Source organism: Pteropus medius, unplaced genomic scaffold, assembly GCF_902729225.1.
Source record: "Pteropus medius unplaced genomic scaffold, Ma_sr-lr_union100, whole genome shotgun sequence".
Taxonomy (NCBI): domain Eukaryota; kingdom Metazoa; phylum Chordata; class Mammalia; order Chiroptera; family Pteropodidae; genus Pteropus; species Pteropus medius.
In genome coordinates, this window is record NW_024342257.1 from 5,608,171 (window position 1) to 5,630,234 (window position 22,064).

At 34.3% G+C, this 22,064-nt stretch overlaps 1 protein-coding gene across 1 annotated transcript in view; it reads right to left on the reverse strand.

Annotated features, from left to right (window-relative positions):
- Positions 1–11,167: 11,167 nt before the first annotated feature.
- FAM133A (family with sequence similarity 133 member A) overlaps positions 11,168–22,064 on the reverse strand; it is a 45,869-nt gene continuing 34,972 nt past the window's right edge. Inside the window, exon 4 of the mRNA XM_039859253.1 lies at positions 11,168–14,112. Within this exon, the coding sequence (XP_039715187.1) occupies positions 13,284–14,009 (726 nt within the window). The 5' untranslated portion in view covers positions 14,010–14,112 and the 3' untranslated portion in view covers positions 11,168–13,283. The remainder of the gene's footprint in view (positions 14,113–22,064) is intronic.

Here is a 22,064-nt window from a genome sequence, read left to right on the forward strand (position 1 = left end):
ATCATCTGCTTTGGTATGCAGCCATAGTAACTGCACTTCAAGAAGTTAAAACAAGTGAAATATTATCATGTGCTTGGGAGGAGAACCATAAATATCTATTAAATAACACTAATGACTACCACACCAAGAAAAGTTTATTAAACAACTAGGTAGTTGAAATATTTTATAGAATCAATCAAGTTATGAAGGGATAATCTGTCAAGTAGGATTCAGGACCTAGCCCACAAGATGGACAAGATTTCAGAGCAGACTGGTGAGGAAGCCAATTAAGGCTCAATGTTTTATAAGATCGGATCCATCACCCGTAGATGGATTCCTGTGCTCAATATCTTTTTGCCCCACCAACTCCACTCTCTATACTTCTCTACACTTTGCTTTCTGTCCTGGGAGTCTAGTTTTTATGGCTTACATCAATAGACCCCCATGCCCTCTGACTTCCAGTTGAGTTTGCCAAAAGGGAGCCCTGGAAAGAAATAACAGATTAGGAGATGAATGAGCCCCTAGTATTTATTCTTCTGGCTCTTTCCCTGTGAGATCAGTTCAGGCTTACTGTGTCCCTTAAACTCTCTTGCCAGCAGAGGCAATCCCTCTACACAAAACACTTCCAGTTGTAGCACCAGGAATGGTTGCTTCACAAACTGGAATTATTCCTCCTTGTGAGTCACCACCTATCAGTGTCTTCGGGCCCATAAAAGTATGTGGAGAGCACATATGAGGATGAATTATAAGGATGCTAAACCAAGGTGAATTAAATTTAAGACTCGCAAAGGGCTAAATGCATTAACATGGGTACATTCACTTAGGATTCAGCATGTGATATACTCACTCAAGAACCTGAGGGTAGCATTGGCAGTGCTAGATTGGCTAATTGAATTCGGGACCCAAGGATGTCCTACGATTAACGAGGTAAAAATGCTAATATTTTCCTGTTATACACTGGAGCAGTTGTTCTCAAAAAGTAATCTGTAGACCAGCATCATCAGCCTAATCTGGAAACATGTTAGAGTTGAAAATTCTTGGGGACTACCCCAGAATTATTTACTCAGAAACTCTTGGCATAGGACCTAGTAATGTATGGTTTAACAAACCCTCCAGGTGGTTCTGATGCACACTGATGTTTGAGAACACTGTACTTGGAGGAAAGAGGGCAAAGGCCCAGAGAAATGGGAATGTTAGGATGGATTCATTATAAGTGATCTTCTCAACTCTGTTGTAGCTGAACTCTGTAAGTCAGAGATAACAACAGGGGGTGTCGTGGTAGATTTTTGGTTTCCTGATGTCAATGGGATTAATGGGATCCTGGTATGTTAGAGGTCAAGTAGTAGTATTTTACTATCAGAAATAAGGTACATGCTGCTTCATAATAAGCCAAGGAATATAATAATAATCACAGTATTTTGACCTAAAGCAAACTGTGGCAATGGCCAACTGATCACAGAGTACCTAGAAATTAAATACACTGACAGCCTACTAAGTTGCTAGTGGATAATAAAGGTGGAAAGATTTCAAATCAAGTTAGAAGCCTAACTTGAGTCACCGTATTAGAGACCTAGGGCTTCTTCTCTAAATCCTCAACTTCAATCGAATCAAAGCTCTTCAACTGCGGGGCAAACTGTGAACCTGTGAAGAGAAACCCAGCAATGTGTCCATAGTCTTACACCATGACCCCTCCTTCAATCCTTCTCCAGTGAGACCTGTACCCATTAACCCAAGTAACTGTGCACTGGGGGAAGAAAAATACCCTGACTTTCTGGGGATTAATAGCTACTTATCTGAAATTTAGGTCGATGCCTAGAGAAAAAAAAAATACCACTGTAGTCCACTGGTCAAAATAAGGGCTTAGTGAAATCAGGCGAGAGTTGGAGTCTTGACCCACATCCATTTTTATAATACATCTATTTGTAATGTAGACCTGTTCTGTTATTTCCCTGGTTGCAGAGTATATAGCAGGAATAGATACATTAAGTAACTGGAAGAATTTCACAATGGCTCCTTGTCTCATGGAGTTAAGTTGAAATACTTTATAGAATTGATCAAGTTGCAAAGTAACAATGTATCAAGCAGGAGGGCTATTATGGTAGAAAAATAGCCTCACGGAAGGTTATTATGGTAGAAAAAGTGAAGTGAGGGCCTTTTCCAAGATAAAAAACCAAAAGCCCTTGGAGAATTTCAGAGATTAGTGCTACTATCAAAGACTTTAGAAATGAAGGGGAAATGATTCCTGTAACACTCCCATTCATTGTATTTGTTTGGCTGGTGAAAAAGCCAGAATAATCAGGAGTTGATGCCAAATGTAGCTGTGGTTTCAAATATGGTATATTCGCTGAAACAAATCAACACAGCCCTTGGAATCTAGTATGCAGATACTTGTAAAATATTTTTTTCTTTATATTCTAATAAGTAAGGAATATCAGAAACAGTTTACATTTACATGTCATGGACAATGATATACTATTTATCGTATCACATCAGGACTGTGAACTCTACTGCTTTCAGTCATAAAATAAATAGTCCAGAGGGACTTTGATCATCTTGACATCTCGTAGAATATCATTTTGGCCCATTAGATTAATAATATTATACTAATTGGACCTACTGAGTAGGAAGTAGAAAGCACTTCCTACTAGATCATTTCCTATCAAACTTCACTAGTGAAGAATCATTTTTTAATTTACAATTTTTAAAATTTTAAAATAATTTAATTTTTTAATTTCATTAAAGATCAATACTTTTGTAAAATAATATAAACATAAACCACTAGAAAATATTCATGTGATTGGATGTTGAAAATACGTCAAATTGCTATACAATTTTTTTAAACATTATAATCAATTTCCATATTTATTCTGTTACAGATCAATAGTAAATAGTTTAGGAATTGACACAAGCCCATGGACTATACTTTAAGTAGCACTGTCAGAGAGTAGGAGATAAACTATGCAAAAGTTCAAGACCTGCCATATTAATGAAGCTTCTAGGAGTCCAGTGGTTTGGGGTATATTGGGATATTTTCTCCCAAAATGAGAGACAAGTTGCTTTATCTTTTACCACTCACTACACACACAAAACAAATTAGCATAATGCTTTGTGGTCCTTTTTGGTTTGGGAAGCAATGTAAAACACATGTGTGCTGCTCTGACAGAGTCATTGGTAATCTGTAAATCTTCTAATTTTAACTGCGTTCTAGAAAAGAATGGACAGTCCAACAATTCCAGGTTGCAGTGCAACATACTTCACTACTAAGGCTTATGAATCAGAGGTGCTAAAGGTATGGAAAGTTTCTGTCAAAGAAAGAGATGTTATGTGGACCTCTGGCAAACCCTAATGGGAAGATAATAGCACAGAATCTTTGGGTTTAGGAGAAAGGTCTTACTCTATTCTGTTCTCCATTTTAGAAGCAGTTCTTAGCTTAAGCATGAGCCTTAGAAGAGACTTCTTGTTCATCATACACTAGTGCTGATTCACACAGTCATGATTTTGGATGTGCACAGAAGCATTTCATTATAAAATGGAAGTGGTAGAAGCCTGGCCTAAACAAATCTGGAAAGAAATGTAAAAATTATGAGCAGATGATTCAATCTGCTTGATATTTATCCAAATGAATTGAAAACATGTCTACACAAAAACTTGCACATGGATTTTTATAGCAGCTTTATTCATAATTGACAAAACTTGGAAGCAACCAAAATGTCCTTTAGTAGGTGAATGAATAAATAAACTGGTACATCAGACAATGGAATATCATTTAGTGCTAAATTAAATGATCTAGCAAAGCATAAAAAAACATGGAGGAAACTTAAATGTATGCTACTAAGTGAAAGAAGCCCATCTGAAAAGTCTCTACATATATGATTCCAACTATATGGTATTCTGAATAAAAACAAAACTATGGAGACAGTAAAATATCAATGGTTTCCAGGGATTAGATGTGAGGGAAGAATAAATAGGCAGAACATGGAGGATTTTTAGAGCAGTGAAACTATTATGTATAACATAATGGTGGATACATTTGTCCAAACCCACAGACTGTACAACACAGAGTGTACTCTAATATAAACTATAGGTAATAAAAATGTGTCAGTGTAGGCTCATTAATTGTAACAAAAGTACCCCTCTGGTGCTAGATGTTAATAGTGAGAGAGGCTATGTGTGTGGGGAGAAAGGGGATATATGTGAATTCTTTCTTCTTCTTTCTACTCGATTTTGCTGTGAACTTAAAACTGATTTATAAATGAAGTCTATTAAACTTATAAGCGGATATCTCAGATGCTCATGGTACCTGGTTATACTGCTTTACCACCTCTCCCTCAAACATATCTGTTACCTAATGTGGAATTTCTTACAAGTAGTTAATGAGGAGGAAAAGCATGGGCCTAATTTACAGATGTATCTGAATGGTAAGCGAATACCACCTAGAAGGAATGTCTGTGAAAGTCACTGGTAAAGGGGAATCCTTCCAGTGGGCAGAATATTCCTCAGTATATCTGACTTTGCACAACAGTGGAAGGAAAGATGGCCTGTAGTATGAATATACATCAATTTGAGCAAAGTCTAACAGGTTGGTTAGGGATTAGAGAGATCAGAATTGGGAAATCAGTAATAAGGAATTCATGTTGGGTAGGGAGGAGATATTTAGATAGATCTCTTTGAACGAGCTAAGTGTGTGAATAAATTCATAGTTTATGAAATACTGACAACCAGAGGGCATCAATATAAGAGGCAACTCAATAATTAGATGGGCAGGATGACCTGCTCTTTTAGTTCAACAAGCTCTTTCCCTGGTCTTCCTGATGCTTATTCAGTCAGCTCTTGTACAAAGTATACGTGATGGCTGAGACAGTGGCTATGCATGCGTTCAACAGTATGGTACTTTTATTGCCAGAGCTGACTTGGCTACCACCACTTCTGAGTGTCCAACCCGATCACAGCAGAGGCTAATGTTTAGCGCCTAATATGGTATCATTTCCAATGGACCAGCAGGCTATATGGTATCAGAGTGATTATACTAGACACTTCCTCTTATGGAGGAGGCAACACTGTCCTTGATGAAACGGACACATATTTTGGATATGGATTTTCTTTCTCTGCCTGGAAAGATTGTGCCAGCACCACTGTTCATGGACTTATAGAATACTTTTATTGATTGACATGGTATCTTACACAATATTATCTCTAATCAAGGGATACATTTTAAAGCAACAGTCTCACACCCACAGAATTCATTGGTTTTATTATGTGCCTTTTGTGCTTTACTGAAGATTCATTTGTATGACAAATAGGGGAAAACAACATACTGTCCTAAATGATGCCATATATGCTTTAAACCAGTGGCCAATAAATTATGCAATTTCTCCCATAGCCAGGAACTAAGTGGTGGGTGGGAGTGTCCCTTCTCACCATTAAAGCTCATAATATACTTGAAAGAAATTTATCCTAGCGTAAAATGGAGGATACTTCCACCAGGAAACAAGGTCAACAGTTTGATGGATGGGAAGCTGAGAACACTTCATGACCTTTCTTAAGCTCTTCATGCCACAAAACCAATAGGCAAAGAAGGGAGTCATTGTAGTGGACTAGGTAATTGATTCTAATTTTAAGAGGAAATTTCTTTGTTGCTACACAATGGGAAAGGAGGATTGTGTTTAGAAACCAGAGGCCTCACAGTTGTTACTCCCTTGCCCAATTGTCCTCATCAACTGAAAATTGCAACCACCCCCCAAAAAAGGACCACAGGACTCAGATCCTTCAGCAATAAACATTTGTTGCACGCAACCAGATAAAGAACCTCATCAATCCAGGTGCTGGCAGAAGATAAGGGGAGCATGGAATAGGAGAGGAAAGGTAGCTATGGTTACCAATTCAGCCTTTTAAATAGTTACAGAGGAGAAAAATATAGCACTATGCTTTGTGTTCCTTTTTTCTCCTCTCCCACATGCCACCAGTCTTTAATAAATAATGTCAGTAGTGGCTGACATGTTAGGTGGTGTATGCTCAAAATGACATCATCCTGCAATGATATGGTAACTTGTGTGACTTCATGCACCTGTTGTGGTGGAGGCATGAAATTTTCACTCAGATGAAGGACCAGAATGAATACTGAGGTGCAAAAGAGGTAGACAGTGCTAGTTGTCTTTCATTTGCCCCTCTAACTGCACTCTCCACCCTTCTTCAGCCTATTCTGGGCCCCAGGAAGCTGGCCTATATGCACTGTATTGACAAGATCCCATGACTTCTGAATTCCAGTTGGATTCAGCTAATGGAGAACCAGGATCGATCAGAAGAAAGGAAAGAAATGAGATCAGGGCATTTGTTCTCTGAAATGTCAGCTCAGGCTGACTATGACCATATTTAAATGTTTTCTTTAATACATAACTCTCACCTTCATAATTCTAATCCCTACAGGCCTAGAACAGCTCATTGTTACTAACCCCAGGTTACTGCATTCTCCCATGTGGTTCTCCTACACTCTGCCAACACCTTTGTAAATAGCCCTTTTGTAAATAAGCCCTTTCAAATGACCCTAATTTGTGTGTGCTATCTGTTAAATGATTGAATCTCTTATCGATACAATCCCCTGGGCAATGCCCTTAGTACAGGCGGTGTATGATCAAACTATATATGGCAGGGTGGATATGTGCCAGATACCTATATGTAATTTTCTAAAGGGTTGTTCTGTACATGTGCATATCTGGATATATATTGCAAGCAATCAAATTTTGTTCTGCTACTTGATTGCAATTGTCTTTTAGAATTTGATTATTAAAGATTTATTCAAAATTACAAAGGACTATTGGACATATAGAAACCATTCATACGGGATTCTTGATTAGGTCCAGAAATATGTGGCCAACAGGCAGGAGCAGTGACTGCTTAATAGCCATACAATACCTTTTTTTAAGTTTCAAATTTTTTGGTTGATATTCATTTTTCTATTTTTATTTTGTTTTTATGTACTGAAATATTATTGTTTTGAGTTATACTAGGCCATGGATTTTATTCACTGCTTTCCCTACTGTTTATTTGTAATAGACGTAATGGGGTTTTAACTATCGTTCTGTTGTACTGGTAAAACCTTTATCTGAGTAAAGAGGCTATAATAAGAGAAAACATGTTCTTGTGGATTGTATCTGAAGAAGATCAAGATAAATTAATCCTGTGAAAGTTGAGGTAGGGAGTAAATGTGATACATCTTAAAATCAAATTTAGGTAAACTAGTTGAATAAAGATTAGAATGTAAGGTAGATGCGTTGAGAATGAGATATACTGATACTTAAATAACTAAGGATTTTTTTTTTTTGGAGGAGCATTGAATAAGAGAATTACAATTACCTTTGTAAAAGGAGACAATCTGTACCATGAAGAGAAGACAGGAGGAAATGAAGTCTTAAAAAATATAGGGAACTTATTTTATTATTTGTACTTTGGTGATAGATCCATATGAATATATATACACATATGTAATACAAAGGAGTATTAAGAACTGGGAGTGGGATGAGATATTGAGATGCAAGAGATATCTGTTGCTTTTGTAATGGAATAGGTGGGAATGTTTAAAAGGTGGAGAGTTTTAAAACCTAAGTCTTATTAATTTGGGGTTACTGTTTCTAAGGCCTGCACATTGACTCTAAATTTGGCATTAAATTTCTGCACCTAAGTTTGCAAATAAAGTTGACAGCAGCAGCTGAATCATAGACTAGATCAAAACCAAGTAATTTATGCCAAGCCTGTTTCACAGCATTTAATGTCAGCTATATAATAACTGTGTTTCGGTAAAATGATTGGCAGCTAAGATCTGGCCTGGGTTCTGAGCTGGGTTGGGAGGGAGATAACTTCATGGCTATCGATAGACAACTGCAACTGTCTATGTATAGAGAAAGCGTGGTAATATTCATATGAAAAGGGACTTTGAAGTCCAGAGACAAAGATATAAATATTTATTTTACATATATGCACCAACAATCCTACCATGAGATTGGGGAAATATCTTTGTTCGGTGTGAGACCTGAGTGTCTACAGCAGTTATTCAGAGAATGGAGGGAGTGTTTTTTGGTCACACTATGTATTTGAATCCTCTAGGTTCATATAATGCTGTCAAAAGAAGGGATGGACAACAGGTGCAAAACTGTTGATTTTTAGTTTAAACTAAAAGGTTTCGGAGATATCCTTTAAAACTATTCCTGTTTTTTCATGAAATATTATGTAGTCAGACTCTTTAAGTAAAAAAAAAAAAAAAAATTAAACACTTTCCTGAGTTGTCAGAATTATTATCTAAAGATCTTTGATGCAATTTTAGAGTCTAAAACTATCACAAGATAGTCTGAATGGTGGGAACACTAACCTCATAGTCTGCAGGCCTGTCACACAGCACAATGTACAAACCAAATGCAGAGACTCTCAAACTTTCAGGCTTTCCTCCTGTGTGGAGAATAACCAGGCTTTTACAAGATCATATTTCACTGGCTATTCTTAGATAGTATTCTTATTAAAAATATTTGATCAAGATTGTTTGAAAAATAGAGTCCATGGAAATATTTGGTGACTTAACATAAACACTTTGATACAAACGGTTATTTTAATGGTTAAAAAGTTGGTTTGCATTTATATTTCACAAGTTTCCATAAGCTATGGCATTTTGAGTTCTAAGATAGCAGAATGGGTAATCATTTTACAGTATGTAAAATAATTCTATAAACTTTATTTCAGCTTGAATACAAGGAACAAATAAAAGATTTACTATCCCCACACAGGCAACAAGATGCTAAAAATAACTAGCAATAAGGTCATTTATAATAACATTATTAATCATATAAATCATTTGATTTTAGTAAACAGCTTCTGGAAAAAGATATCTGAAAACAGCATATAGAGTTCTTAATTATGCCATTCAATGCAGTAGTATATTGGAGGGGATATTAGCATATCCATAGTCCTCTTTAAACACTTCTACTCTTGCCAAATTTCTCAGTGCAAAATCATACTCAACTTGTGTTAGTTATCAGCCCCCGTCATAAAAATTGGTTCAATTGCTCTCTCATGAATCCTTATTTGAACATTTTTATGTCCAGAAAATATAATCTCTCAAATAGTCTGCAATATTTGAAGCAGTACAAGTCAGATTAATGATGCTCAACATAAGTATGGAGGTGGTGTTTTTCCTGGTTCCAGCAGAAATTTTGTATGTACTAGATTTTCTTTCATATTTTCTTGGTATATAGTTCTTGATACATGCTACAAAATGGATGGACCTTGAAAATATTATAGTAAGTGAAAGAAGGCAGCCACAAAAGACCACATATTGTATAATTACATTTATAGGAAATGTCCAGAACAGGGAAAACTATAGAGACAGAAAGCATGTCAGCAGTGTTTCAGGGCTGGGAGGCTGGGAGGTAGTAGGAATGAGAAAATATGGAATTTATTTTTGAGATGATTAAAATGTCCTAACATTGATTGTGGTTTTGCTTACATATTTATGAGTATATTAAAAAACATTGAAATGTATATTTTTAAAAGTTAAATCATATGCCATGCAAATTATATTTCAGTAAGGTGATTAAAAACTGAGGTTGGGAGCTTATACATAGCATCTAATACATTGCATTTATTCAGATTTTCTTTTCTTCCAGGGCCTGACCAACTAATACGATTTACTGAAAATCATGAGACACCTATCGTATGCAGAACATTGTGTACCATTATTCTAAGAGATCAAAGATGAAACAGCTTCTACCTTTGAGGAGGTTAAAATACAGTAGTGGGGATAATGATATAATGATGCTGATGATGAAGATAGGAATAGATAAAAGAATAACATTTATTGAGCATTTACTATGTGCCAGGGACTGTATTAGATGCTTTAAATGTTATTTTGTCTTCTTCGCGTAATAATTCTAGAGATAGATACTATTTTTTTCTGATTTTTCCCCTCAATCTGAGGAAATTGAGGCACATTGAGGTAAACTAACTTACTTAGGGTCACATATCAAGAAATGGCACACTAAGAATTTCAACCTAGTGCTTAGTTAAGAGCAAGTACTCTTAATAAGTAGAGTACATAAGTACACAAAATATATAATACAAAGTAAATTAAGGTAAGTGTCATGAAAGAGACAAGTAAAAGTGATGGAGTAATTTGAAGAAAGAACACATTTTGTTTGGAACTCAGGAAGGACTAGGAAAGTCAGTTCAGCTCTGAAGTACATAGACATGTTTTGTTTGGCTACAATTTTCATGAGTCATAAAGTAGCTATAAATCTACATCAGAATATTGCTTTTTGTAAAATAAAAATGGTCAAAAAGGAAATGACTATAGAGTTACAATGTCAAAGGTACAACTTTCTCAAGATAAATTTATAATCAAAGGAATTATCACAAAATACAAAACCAGAACCCCAAATTTTATTCATTCTCCTTACCTCCAATCTAATCTTTCATCTTCAGGCTGAGATCTTTCAAATTCTTCTTCTTGTGATTGCAGCTACATTCCTAATCTAGATTGTATTGTTTTTCCTCTCTCCCATCTACTTTCTTATTGACTTCATCACTGCTTCCCTTTCTACAGTCAACATTTGTTGAATGTTATGGCTAAAGCTATTATTCTTAGAGTTACATAAAGCAAATTACTAATAATAACTTTAGTAGTTTTCACATAAGGGATATATTTTTCACTCAGTCTGGAGGCTACATATTAAATGTTCACCTAAATCTACTTAGCTCATTGTCCACATATTCCCATATCACTTTTCTTTACCATATCATCTATATTTATATGTATAAAATAGCATTCCTCTTATCAGGACCCCATGAGTGCTTTTTAAATTTCCTTCACAAATCACTTATCGGAAGATTGTTTTGGCTACAATCAGAGGAATAATGAAACTTTATTTCTTATTTTGTCAGCATTGCTGATAAGCATGAAATACTATGTTAGACTACTCTCTTCTTTAGTTATTACATAAAAATCGTTGTAAATGAACTAACATTTCCTTCTACTATGCATAAAAAAATCCCTCTGAAACTGCAGACTACTTAGATGTGATAGAAGATATGTGAGTTATTTTATGTAAAAACTGAAACAAACATTCTAGAGCCCTATGTTATTAGTCAGATTAGGTTAGGTGATACTGTAGTAACAAAGAAGACCCCGAATCTCAGTGGCTTAACACGTAACAGTTTATTTCTTACTCTGAAAACATTCACCGCGAATTCATCAGCTCTCCAGGGGAGGTTCTTTACAGACAGTGACTTAGAGATCCAGGTTGCATCCATCTTGTATGTATGCCATGTGGAGTACATTGCTTTCAGGTCACTGTGGCAGGTAATGAGAGAGCTGGAGGATCCACACAGGACTTTTATCGCTCCAATATCAAAACAACACATCACTTCTGTTCACAATCTCTCTGCAATCCTTCTGCTAGAAGTAGTCAAATGGCATAGCCTAACTACAAGGGGCTGGGAAGTGATGGGAGCACATAGATATTTAATAATCTTTGCCACATTCTACAAATAATATAAGCTTTTTTCATATTTTATTGAACAACAATTTTGAAAAACTCTATATGGATACAAAATACCCCTTAAATATAATAATTTTATATAGATATAGATATATTCTTAGGAAACAGATAATGTTATGAAGCTTACATTTGGCATTACATTTATACTTTTCCATGATCCTTACTGAGAAATTTTGTTATTTCCATTTCAAAACTTTTGGGAGCCAATATATTATTTATCTACTAGATGTTTTGTATAATTATAATTGCTTGTGATCCAAGGGAGCTGACATGAAATCTATTTAAAAAAATAGCTATTGACTCTCTCATCATGCCAAAATATTTTGTACATATGACATTACAATGAACATATCCTCTGTAATAGGTGTTTTTTGAGGCATCAATTTATAATCCACATTACTTAATATATAAAAATGTAAAGTAAAAATAATTTTCAACTCATTTCAGCATTAGTGATAAACGTGAATCAGCAACAGAAATGAGGTACCAAATATTAGTAAAACATGACATAGGAAGATCAATGATATCATTATCTCCTAAATTTAACTTCTATTTTAATTCAATATTAATGCTTAAGACAACAAACTTTTAAACAGCACATTTACTAAGAGTGTGGCAGTAGTTTTATGTTACAAGACACACAGCATACAAGATACCTGGCACTCAACTTGCTTACAGTAAACCAGCTTCAATATGAAGGCATTAAATATTTTTTAAAAACCTTCTTTTTACATGCTAAGTATTTTGGCAAGTGTGCAATTAAACACGGTAATTAAATTAATATGGTAAGATTAAGAAATTACAAACTTGAAACTTGTATCTTAAGCATAAATCATATAAAAAAAAGGATTACTGGTTATACAGAACATCCCTGGATAATCAAAACTGAATAGTATAAAACATGCAAAATATTTCAGAATCTTTATTAATCAAAAAATACCAGGGTCTATTTAAAATTATTCCCCTCCAAAGGGTATCAAAGTTAATTCAAATCATGTAATACTCTAATGCTAAATACTATTCAGTACTTTGAAGTAGAGGTAAATTTCATAGAATTGGGGGCTTACTTATACTACTAAGTTGCTGTCTTTCTTGTTCACTTGAAACAGCATACAACAATATCTCAGAATTTCACTAAGAAAAGAATGGCTGCTGCACTGGCAAAAATAGAATGTGTAAGGATCAAAGGCACACTATTCAGCTAGCCAAAGTGATAGCAAACTCTTTTTTCCCCCACAAGCCCTTTCCCCATGTAAACAAAAGTTTCTTAAGGAGAAAAGTAAACTAAACTAAACTAATCTTCAAAAGTATTTTAAGACATCAATGTTAAGTCCATGCTTCAAAAATGTCAACTATCGTTGTCTGGATATTTCAGATTGTATTTTAAAGATGTATCCAAATTAGATAATTTTAATATTAGATATACTTTGTCAAAATTTATTGTCTAAAACATTTTACTTTAATTGAAAACGTTTTAACCACTAGTGTGACAACAGCATTTTAGTTCTCAGAGTAATTAATACACTGGAAGGAAAAACACACAAACAAAATCCTATATTTAAGCTGCAGGCAACAATTATGGCCCTTTTTGGCACAGTGGCATTTGACTGGCAACTCAAAGTCCAATAATAATTCTATTAACACAGGGAAACTCATGCATTTTGGTAAATGTGCCCTAACATTCACAGTTGAAGTTCACTTTAGATCTTGCTTTTTTTTAAATAGGGAAATTTTGCCTTTTTTCTTGATGTTATCCTGACTTGTGACTTAATTCGACTTCTTTTTCTTCTTCTTACTGTGTTTTTTGTGCTGCTTCTTCTTCTTCTTCTTTGCTTTTTCCACTGCTTTTTCTCGTTCTTCACATCTTCTCTTCTTTTTGGCTTGAAATTCTTCTTCATAATCTGATTCTGATGAGGACTCCGATGATAAAGGCTTATCTTCAGGATAAATCTTCTTTCTTTTTTTGCTGACACTTCTAATATATTTTTCTTTCTCTGTTTCGTCCTTTGACTTCTTTTTCTTTTTCCCAGATTCCTTGCTCTCTGATTCAGATTCATATGTAGAGCTTTCTGATGACTTGTGTGAATGGCTCTTCTTTTTCTTTCTCTTTTTTACTTGTTTCTTTTCTTCATTTTCAGAATCTGAAGAGCTGCTTGAAGAATCAGAGCTTGATGAAGACGAAGACCGACAAGATTTCTTCTTTTTCTTTTTCTTTCTTTCTCTTTTTTTGGATGAACTTTCATTTCCACTTAAGACTTTCTCTCTGCTTTTTTCTAGTTCTTTCTTCCAATTCTCGTTCATTTTTTCTTCAAATTCAGCTAAAGCCTTAGAGCCTTTCTTTTTATTTTCTAATTGTTTCTTCACTTCTTCCCATGTGGGCCTTGGTCGATTGAGATAATCTTGTATTGTTGGGCCTGCAGACTGACTTGGGCCCCTCCATCTGGCCATTGCTATAGGATTCATATAGGCTACCCTATTATCCCGCTTTCCCATGGTGCCTAATGGTTCCCAGAGCAGACTCTCAGTTGCTAAGGAGATTACAGTTAGACACCCTCTTTAAGTTCTTCAACTGCTGGTATACCAACTGGGCTCCATCCTGTGAGAGAAGCAGATGAAATGATTACTAAACAACTTTAATGTAAGACAAAATAAACACATAAGTTTAATGGTTCACCATCTATCACACAGTACAGTAGAAAATTTCAAAATCTTAGATCTTGGGAACAAAGAATATACATATTTAATATTTTTGCATATTTTAGACATTGTGCATAAATACAACAAAGTGTCTGATATACCTCATATACTTTTGTTATCTAAAATTTTTAATAAGCATTCCCTTTATATTGTATAACATGTATTTTTTTTCTTTCATTCTGCTTTATATGGTATAAAGAGAGAGAAAACTTTTATTGCTAAATTTTATACCAGGCAGACCTCTCTAACTTACAAAAGTGCAGGACAATCCACTCCATTCTTTGAAAGAAATCTAGAAATTCAGAAACACCTGAAAAAGATCCTTCAAAAAATCTCCCTCAGCACTCACATTTAATCCTTTACTAAGTCCCGCTGTTTAAACCTCCACAATAAGTCTCGTATCCATTCACTTCTCTCCAAGTATACTGTCACTAAGTTAGTCCAGGCACTATCATCTCTCACATGGACTATTAATCTCTAGTTACTACTGCTGTTTATTTTTTTTTACCAGGGAATGCTTAGTGTTTTGTAATGGATTATGTCATTCAATCTCTAGATTTATACTATGAGACTGATTCTATTATTCTCCCTAATTCACAGAGAGAGAAATTGAGGCTTCAAGAATTTGAGTAACTTACATAAAGTAATAGTTAATAAATGTCAGAACCAGAATTAATTAATTAATTAATTAATTATGACATTGGTTAATGAAATCTCGTTAAGTTTCGGGTGTACAATTGAACAGTAAGACAGATATGTATATATATATATGTATGTATATATATATATGTATATGTATGTATATATATATACGTATGTATGTGTGTGTGTGTGTGTGTGTATATATATATATATATATATATATATATATATATACTATATATATGCATTGTGTGTTCCCCTCCCATAGTTAGATTTCTTTCTGTCACCACATATTTAAAACAAGGTGGCCTGACTCCAAACCCTTCATACCTAACACAACACTATATTGCCTCCTTATATCAACTCCTAAATTGATTGCCCTATTTCTACTCCTTTTTCCATTCTGGTCCTACGCTGCAATAAGAAGGGCCTTAAAATACTCCAGCGGCTTCACACTTTAGTAAGAATCAAATCCAAACTCCTATAAAGGTCCTGTATGATCTCCCTTACTTCCATCTAAAGTCACTCATCCCTCTTCTCAATTCTATCTTCTCCAGTCTTCTCTTGGTTTGTGGAATATACTAAGCTCCAAGCTTAGCCATCACGGCCAGTTTCATATCATCCTTCATGTCTAAGTTTAAATGTCAATTCATCAGAAAGGCAAATATTACATTGAACCACATCAAACTGCCAATTATATAATACAAAACAGTCAAATACAAGCAATTTCATATGGCACAACCTCATACTAATGTAGGTTGCCTCTATGTCTACCACTCCTCTTTATTATACTGTATCCCAGTTCCTTGTTTCTTTTATTCATAGCACTTTGTAAATTAGTGATTATTTCATTTGTATAATTTGTTGGATATGTGTATATTGTGTTTGTGTGTGTGTACCCACTGCTAAATATAAAGCCAAGAAGGGTAAAAGGCCATGTTTGATCTTTCTTATTGACCATTGTGCTCTCAGTACCTAACATGGCATTTGGACTACACTAAGTACTCAATAAATATTTGCCCAATAATAAAGAAACGAATGAATGGATAGGATGGGTAACTCTGGGGGAGAAGGACATTCAGAAAAGCTACCTGGAGTTTATGATGTCTGTACAGGATTTTGAAGGATAAACAGGAGTTTACCCAGGAAGTGAGAAGTGAAAGACATTTTAGGCATAGGAAACAATATGTAAAACACACACACACACGCGCACACACACACACACACACAGGATTCTGAAAGTATCATGTATTTAGTGCTGATGAAGCCTAAAGTGCAAGAGGGCAATGGCAGCAGGTGAAGAGGCATAGACAGGAAATAGCTCAATCATGGAGGCCCTCTTAGGTCATTTAAAAATTTTTGATATTGCCCACCTGGCACTATACATAGTTAATACAATATTATTGATTATATTTCCTATATAGTACTGCTACATAATTGGTATAAAATATAAAAATGAAATAACGCTCTCAATGTTAAAAAATAAAATCAAATCTTGGATACTGTCTTATAAGTTTTAGAAAGCCAATAAAGTATTTTAAATAGAATAAAAAGATGATCAGCCATATCATAGATTTTTTGTCAGTATCAATCTTGATTTTGACTCTCTAAGTCAACCAAACGCATGTACCTATCATAAACTTAATGCAACAGATGTTACGGACTCTTGGCGATAGTTTCCTGCATTTCATTTGCTGTGTTCTTGCTTGTGTTAACCAATTGACAGTAGGTTAAAAACTAATTGAGAGGTGAGAAAGTAGAGACATAGGGTAGACAGACTCATATGAGATGAAAAGTAAAGGAATACAAAGGTAACTATAATGAGGGATGCAGAATTAAAGAAAAGGATGTTTTTCATTAATTTTTATAGAATGAATGAACATATTCATAGTTTGATAAAAAGGATAAAATATAAACAAGTTTTAAGAAGATAGAAAAGAAAGGAGATAGATACAGCAAAACCATAGAGGAAACAGAGAAGAACCAAATTAAAGTCACAGGTGGAAAATGCTTCTTGTAAGAGAAAAAATTAAAAAAATTAAAAAGCATATGGCTGCCGGCTTTTTGTGGGAGGAGTAGGGGTGGAGAGAGATGAAAGGGAGAAAGTTGAAGTATTTCTCACTTTATAGCCTTTATTTTCACTCAAATGTAGGTGTCAAGATTATCTACTAAGATTAAGGCAGGGTGAGGTAGCATAGGAGTTTTGAGACCAATAATTAAAATCACAGATCCATGTAAAAAATGAAATTGGACCACTTTCTTAAACCATATACAAAAATAAACTCGAAATGGATTAAAGACTTAAATGTTAGACCTGAAACCATAAAACTCCTAGAAGAATACATAGGTAGTAAACTCTTTGACATGGCTCTTGGCAGTATCTTTTTGGATATATCTCCTCAAGTGAGAGAAACAAAAGAAAAAAAAAATCAACAAATGAGACTACATTACACTAAAAGTTTTTGTACAGAAAGGAAATCAACAACAAGTTAAAAAGATATCCTACTTAATGGGAGAAGACATTTTCAAGTGATACATCTGATAAAGGGTTCATATACAAAATATATAAAGAACTCATGCAACTTAATACCAAAAAGGTAAACAAGCCAGTTAAAAAATGGGCAGAGGATCTGAATAGAAATTACTCCCAATAGGACATACAGATAGCCAACAGACATATGAAAAGATTTTCACTATCACTAATCACTAGGGAAACACAAATTAAAACCACAGTGTACTATCCCTTCACGCCTGTCAGAATGTCTATCATCAATAAATCAACAAATAACAAGTGCTGGTAAGGATTTGGAGAAAGGGAACCCTTGTACACTCTTGGAGGAATTGTAAATTAGTATAGCCATAATGGGAAACAATAGAGATTCCTCAAAAAAAAATTAAAATGAGAACTGCCATATGATACAGCAATTCCAATTCTGGGTACCTATCTAAAGAAAATAAAAATACTAATTCAAAAAGATAGATGCACCCTTATGTTCATGGCGGCATTATTCAGCAATAACCAAGATGTAAAAGCAACCTAGATGTGCATCAACAGATGAATGGATAAAGAAGATGTGATATATTTGTATATACACACACATAGACACACACATATACACAATGGAATATTACTCAGCAATAAAAAAGAATGAACTCTTGCTATTTGTAACAACATGGATGGACCTAGAGGTTATTATGCTAAGTGAAATAAGTCAGAGAAAGACAAATACCATATGATCTCATGTATGAAATCTAAAAAAATGAATAAACAAAACAGAAACAAACCCAGAGATATAGAGAACAAGCTGATGGTTGCCAAAGGGGAGGGGTGGAGAAAATTTTAAAAATTAAAATTTAACTTTAAAAAGGAATTATTGTGATAATGGTCACAGTTATGTAAAAAAAAGTCAGAAATTTAAAAGTAAAAATATAAGGTTTCGAATAACTTCACAGGGGAATTGGAAGAAGGTACTGACATAAGACAATTGATGTCAGAGGCCTTCAGAATTGCAGAATCTGTGTTCTTTTCTCAAAAGATAAAGAACACTGAGAAAATAGAATAAGTAACACCAACAAAGTCTCTTGCTCAAATACTCTTTGTTTAAAAGTATTGTGGCTTACCTTCTGTTTCTATTATAGAAGATACACCTGATTCTCTGTATCTCTACTTGTATAAAGTCTGCTAATTTTGTATAAAGATTAGATATAAATTGTGACAACCCTGTTGGTAATCTTATGTGTTCATTCATTCTTAAAAAAAAAAATCAGCTCCCCTTTGATCACGTTATGTGCCCAACACCATGTTATATGCCATGGAGATTATGGTCTAGTAAAGATAACAGTTATTACACAAATATCAAACAAGTGAGTATATAATTATAATTGGAATATTGAAGGAAAAGTACAGGATGCTATGAAAGGTATAATGAAGGACCTAATTCAGAATGGAAAGTCGACTTTGAGATACCAATAGATAATCTGAGACCTAATGGATAAATCAGAGCTAGCCAGATGAAGGAGTTAAATAAGATGAGAGTAACAAAGAGTCAAAAGTTGACTGAATGCTCCAAACAGAAGGAATAGCAGATGCTAAGGCTCTGAGGTAAAAAGGAAAAGCCAAAAACAATACAAAATATTCATATTATTACACTGTTGTAAACCAGTCATCATATCAATTTTTCTCCTTGAAACATTTTATTTATACCATTTTTCAGGGAACATGCTCAGGTAAAAGTCAATATGAATTTGTTAATTAAAAGTATCTTTTAATGTTTCACAGTGTAATTTCTATTGTAGATAGATATTGCCAAGGCTAGTTATTTAAGAGACCTACTCTATCTTACAAATCATTTCATTGAATTTTCAATGATATGTCTAACTGTAGATGGATTCTCATAGACACATGCACTTGAGTTGAAAATCCTTTTTGAAATAGCTGACAATTGCTCCAAGACTCAATCTGAAGTACCCAACTCTTCTACAAAGGTCTGAATACTTGGATGAGGCCCCTATAAAAAGAAACTGGGTGTTCTTTGTTCACACTACCTAATGTAATTTTAAGTACCACGCTACTAAATTAAATGCCTCTTATAAAGCTACTTAAAGGATTCAAGATAACAAACAGTTACTAAATTATAAAATAATAATAGCCTACATATATTATAAACAATACCTTTAATTATCACACTAAGTTTTACGGTTTCACATTGAATGATAATATAGAGAACAGCTGCAGTACAATCTAATTTACAGGCCAACTAAGAGACAAAGAGGTTTTATGGAGAAATTCAGTGATATTCTACAATTTCCTGAAAATATCTAGCTCTAGCAAATGTATGTAATATGATATCCTTCCTTCTCAATAAAATTCAAGCATGAACACATTCTATTCTAGCTGTTAACATGACTGTTTTGAGGGAGAAATTATTGCTCTTATCTTGACTGGGATCAACATGATGGAAAGCTGTGATGTATTGAAACCATTCTTCTCATGTGAATTCCCTCAAGTATAGTTGTGTCATGGAGCATTTGTTATTCTAGGGAAAAGGTGTAGAATTTGAAATGCTGCCTCCTCTTTCTTCCTTCCACAAAATTTTCAAATGACAAGATATCAATTTCTACCATCTTAAGGGTGATACCAGAAAGCTTATAGCAACAACAAAATATTGCAGATGAACAAGATAAAATAGAAAAGAGTGATTATGAGAGGGTGTAAGCTTTAAGTGTACATTTTAGCTAAGTGTTTATTTTAAAGAAACAAGTACTTCACCATCTTAATATTTTGGATTTTATCTTCAGAAAAACAAATCATTGTTATTGTTTAGTTCTATGATAATGAAGTGATATGCTTTTTAAACAAACTTAATTTTAGAATTGTTTTAGTGTTGCTAGTACAGAGAATTGCTGTATCCTCTGCACTCAGTTTCCCTTATTGCTAATATCCTACATTAACACGGTACACCTGCCACAACTAATGAGCCAATACTGACACATTAATATTAAGTTCATTCTTTAATCAAATTTACTTAGTTTTTAGTTAATGTCTTTTTCTGTCTGAGGAATCCATCCAGGATCCCACATTAAATTTAGACATCATGTCTCCTAGGCTCCTTTAGACTAGCAGTTTCTCAGAATTTCCTTAGTTTTGATGATTTTGACTGTTTTGAGAAATACTGATCAGGTATTTCTTTTTTAGAATGTTTTTCATTTTAGGCATGTCTGATTATTTTCTCATGGTTAGAGTTAGGTTGTAAGTTCTTGGGAGGAAGAAAACAGATAAAGTATGATTCTTATTACATCATATCAAGGGTACATACTAGGTGACTTATTACTGATGCTAACCTTGATCACCTGACTTACGTAGTGTTTTTCAGCTTTCTCCACTGTAAGATTACCCTCCATTTCCATACTGTACTCTTTATTTTTTTAGATTCTATTTTTTGAAGAAGTTTTAGGTTCACAGCAAAATTAAGTAAAAGGTAGAGATTCTCCATATACCCTCTGCTCCCACCCCGACAGCCTTCCCCATAAACATCCCCCACCAGAGTGAGACATTTGTTATAACTGATGAGCCTACACTGACACATCGTTGTCACCCAAAGTCCATTAGGGTTCACTCTTGATGTTGTACATTCTACAGGTTTGGACAAATGTATAATGACAGGTATCCAATATCATACTATGCAGACTAGTTTCACTTGATTTTTAAACACTATTTTTTTCTAATCTCCTTAAGTTTCTAATAGTTTTTCTAATTGATTCTCTTAGCTTTTTCTAGGTAATAATCTAAAAGCAGTGGAATCTTGCCTCTGCATTTCCAGCACTTATCCTCCTTATTTATGTGTCCTGCCTAATTGAGTGGGTCAGTTCCTCCAGAGCAGTGTTAAATTGTTGTGGTGGCAGGAAATCCTTACCTTGTTCCAGAAGTTAATGGGAATGCATCTTGTGTTTCACCAGTGAATATAATGCTGGATTTGGTCATATATTTATATATTTCTATCATGTGAAAGCATAAAAATCTACATATTTTTAAAAAGTCTTTAAAATTAGGAATGGATGTTGGATTTTATCAAATACCTCCTTAGCATCAATCTAGCTACTCATTTGCTATTTCTCCTACAATCAATACATTTAGTGAAAGATAGAATTTTTTTTTATTGCTTCAAGCAGCTATATTTTATTTTTATTTTTTTTAAATTAAGTTTATTGGGGTAACATTGGTTAATACAATTATATAATTTTCAGGTGTACATTATAATTTGACATGTGTATATTCTATTGTGTTTACCACCCAAAATCCAGTTTCCTTCAGCTACCATATATTTGATCCTCTTTACCGACTTCACCCTCCCCTTACCCCTATATTTGATCTCTTAACCCATTTTACTCACCCTCCCCAACCCCCTACTCTCTGGTAACCACTAGTCTATAGTCCATGTCCATGAGTCTCTGTTTGTCTGTCCTGTTCATTTGTTGCTTTTAGGTTTACATCTCACATATAAGTGATATCATGTGATTTTCACTCTTTTCTGTCTGGTTTATTTCGCTTAGGGTAATTATCTCAAGATCCATCCATGTTGTTGCAAATGGCAGTATTTCATCTCTTCTTATGGTTGAGTAGTATTCTACTGTATATATGCACCATAGCTTCTTTATCCAATCATCTATCGTAGGACACTTGGGTTGCTTCTATGTCCTGGCCACTGTAAA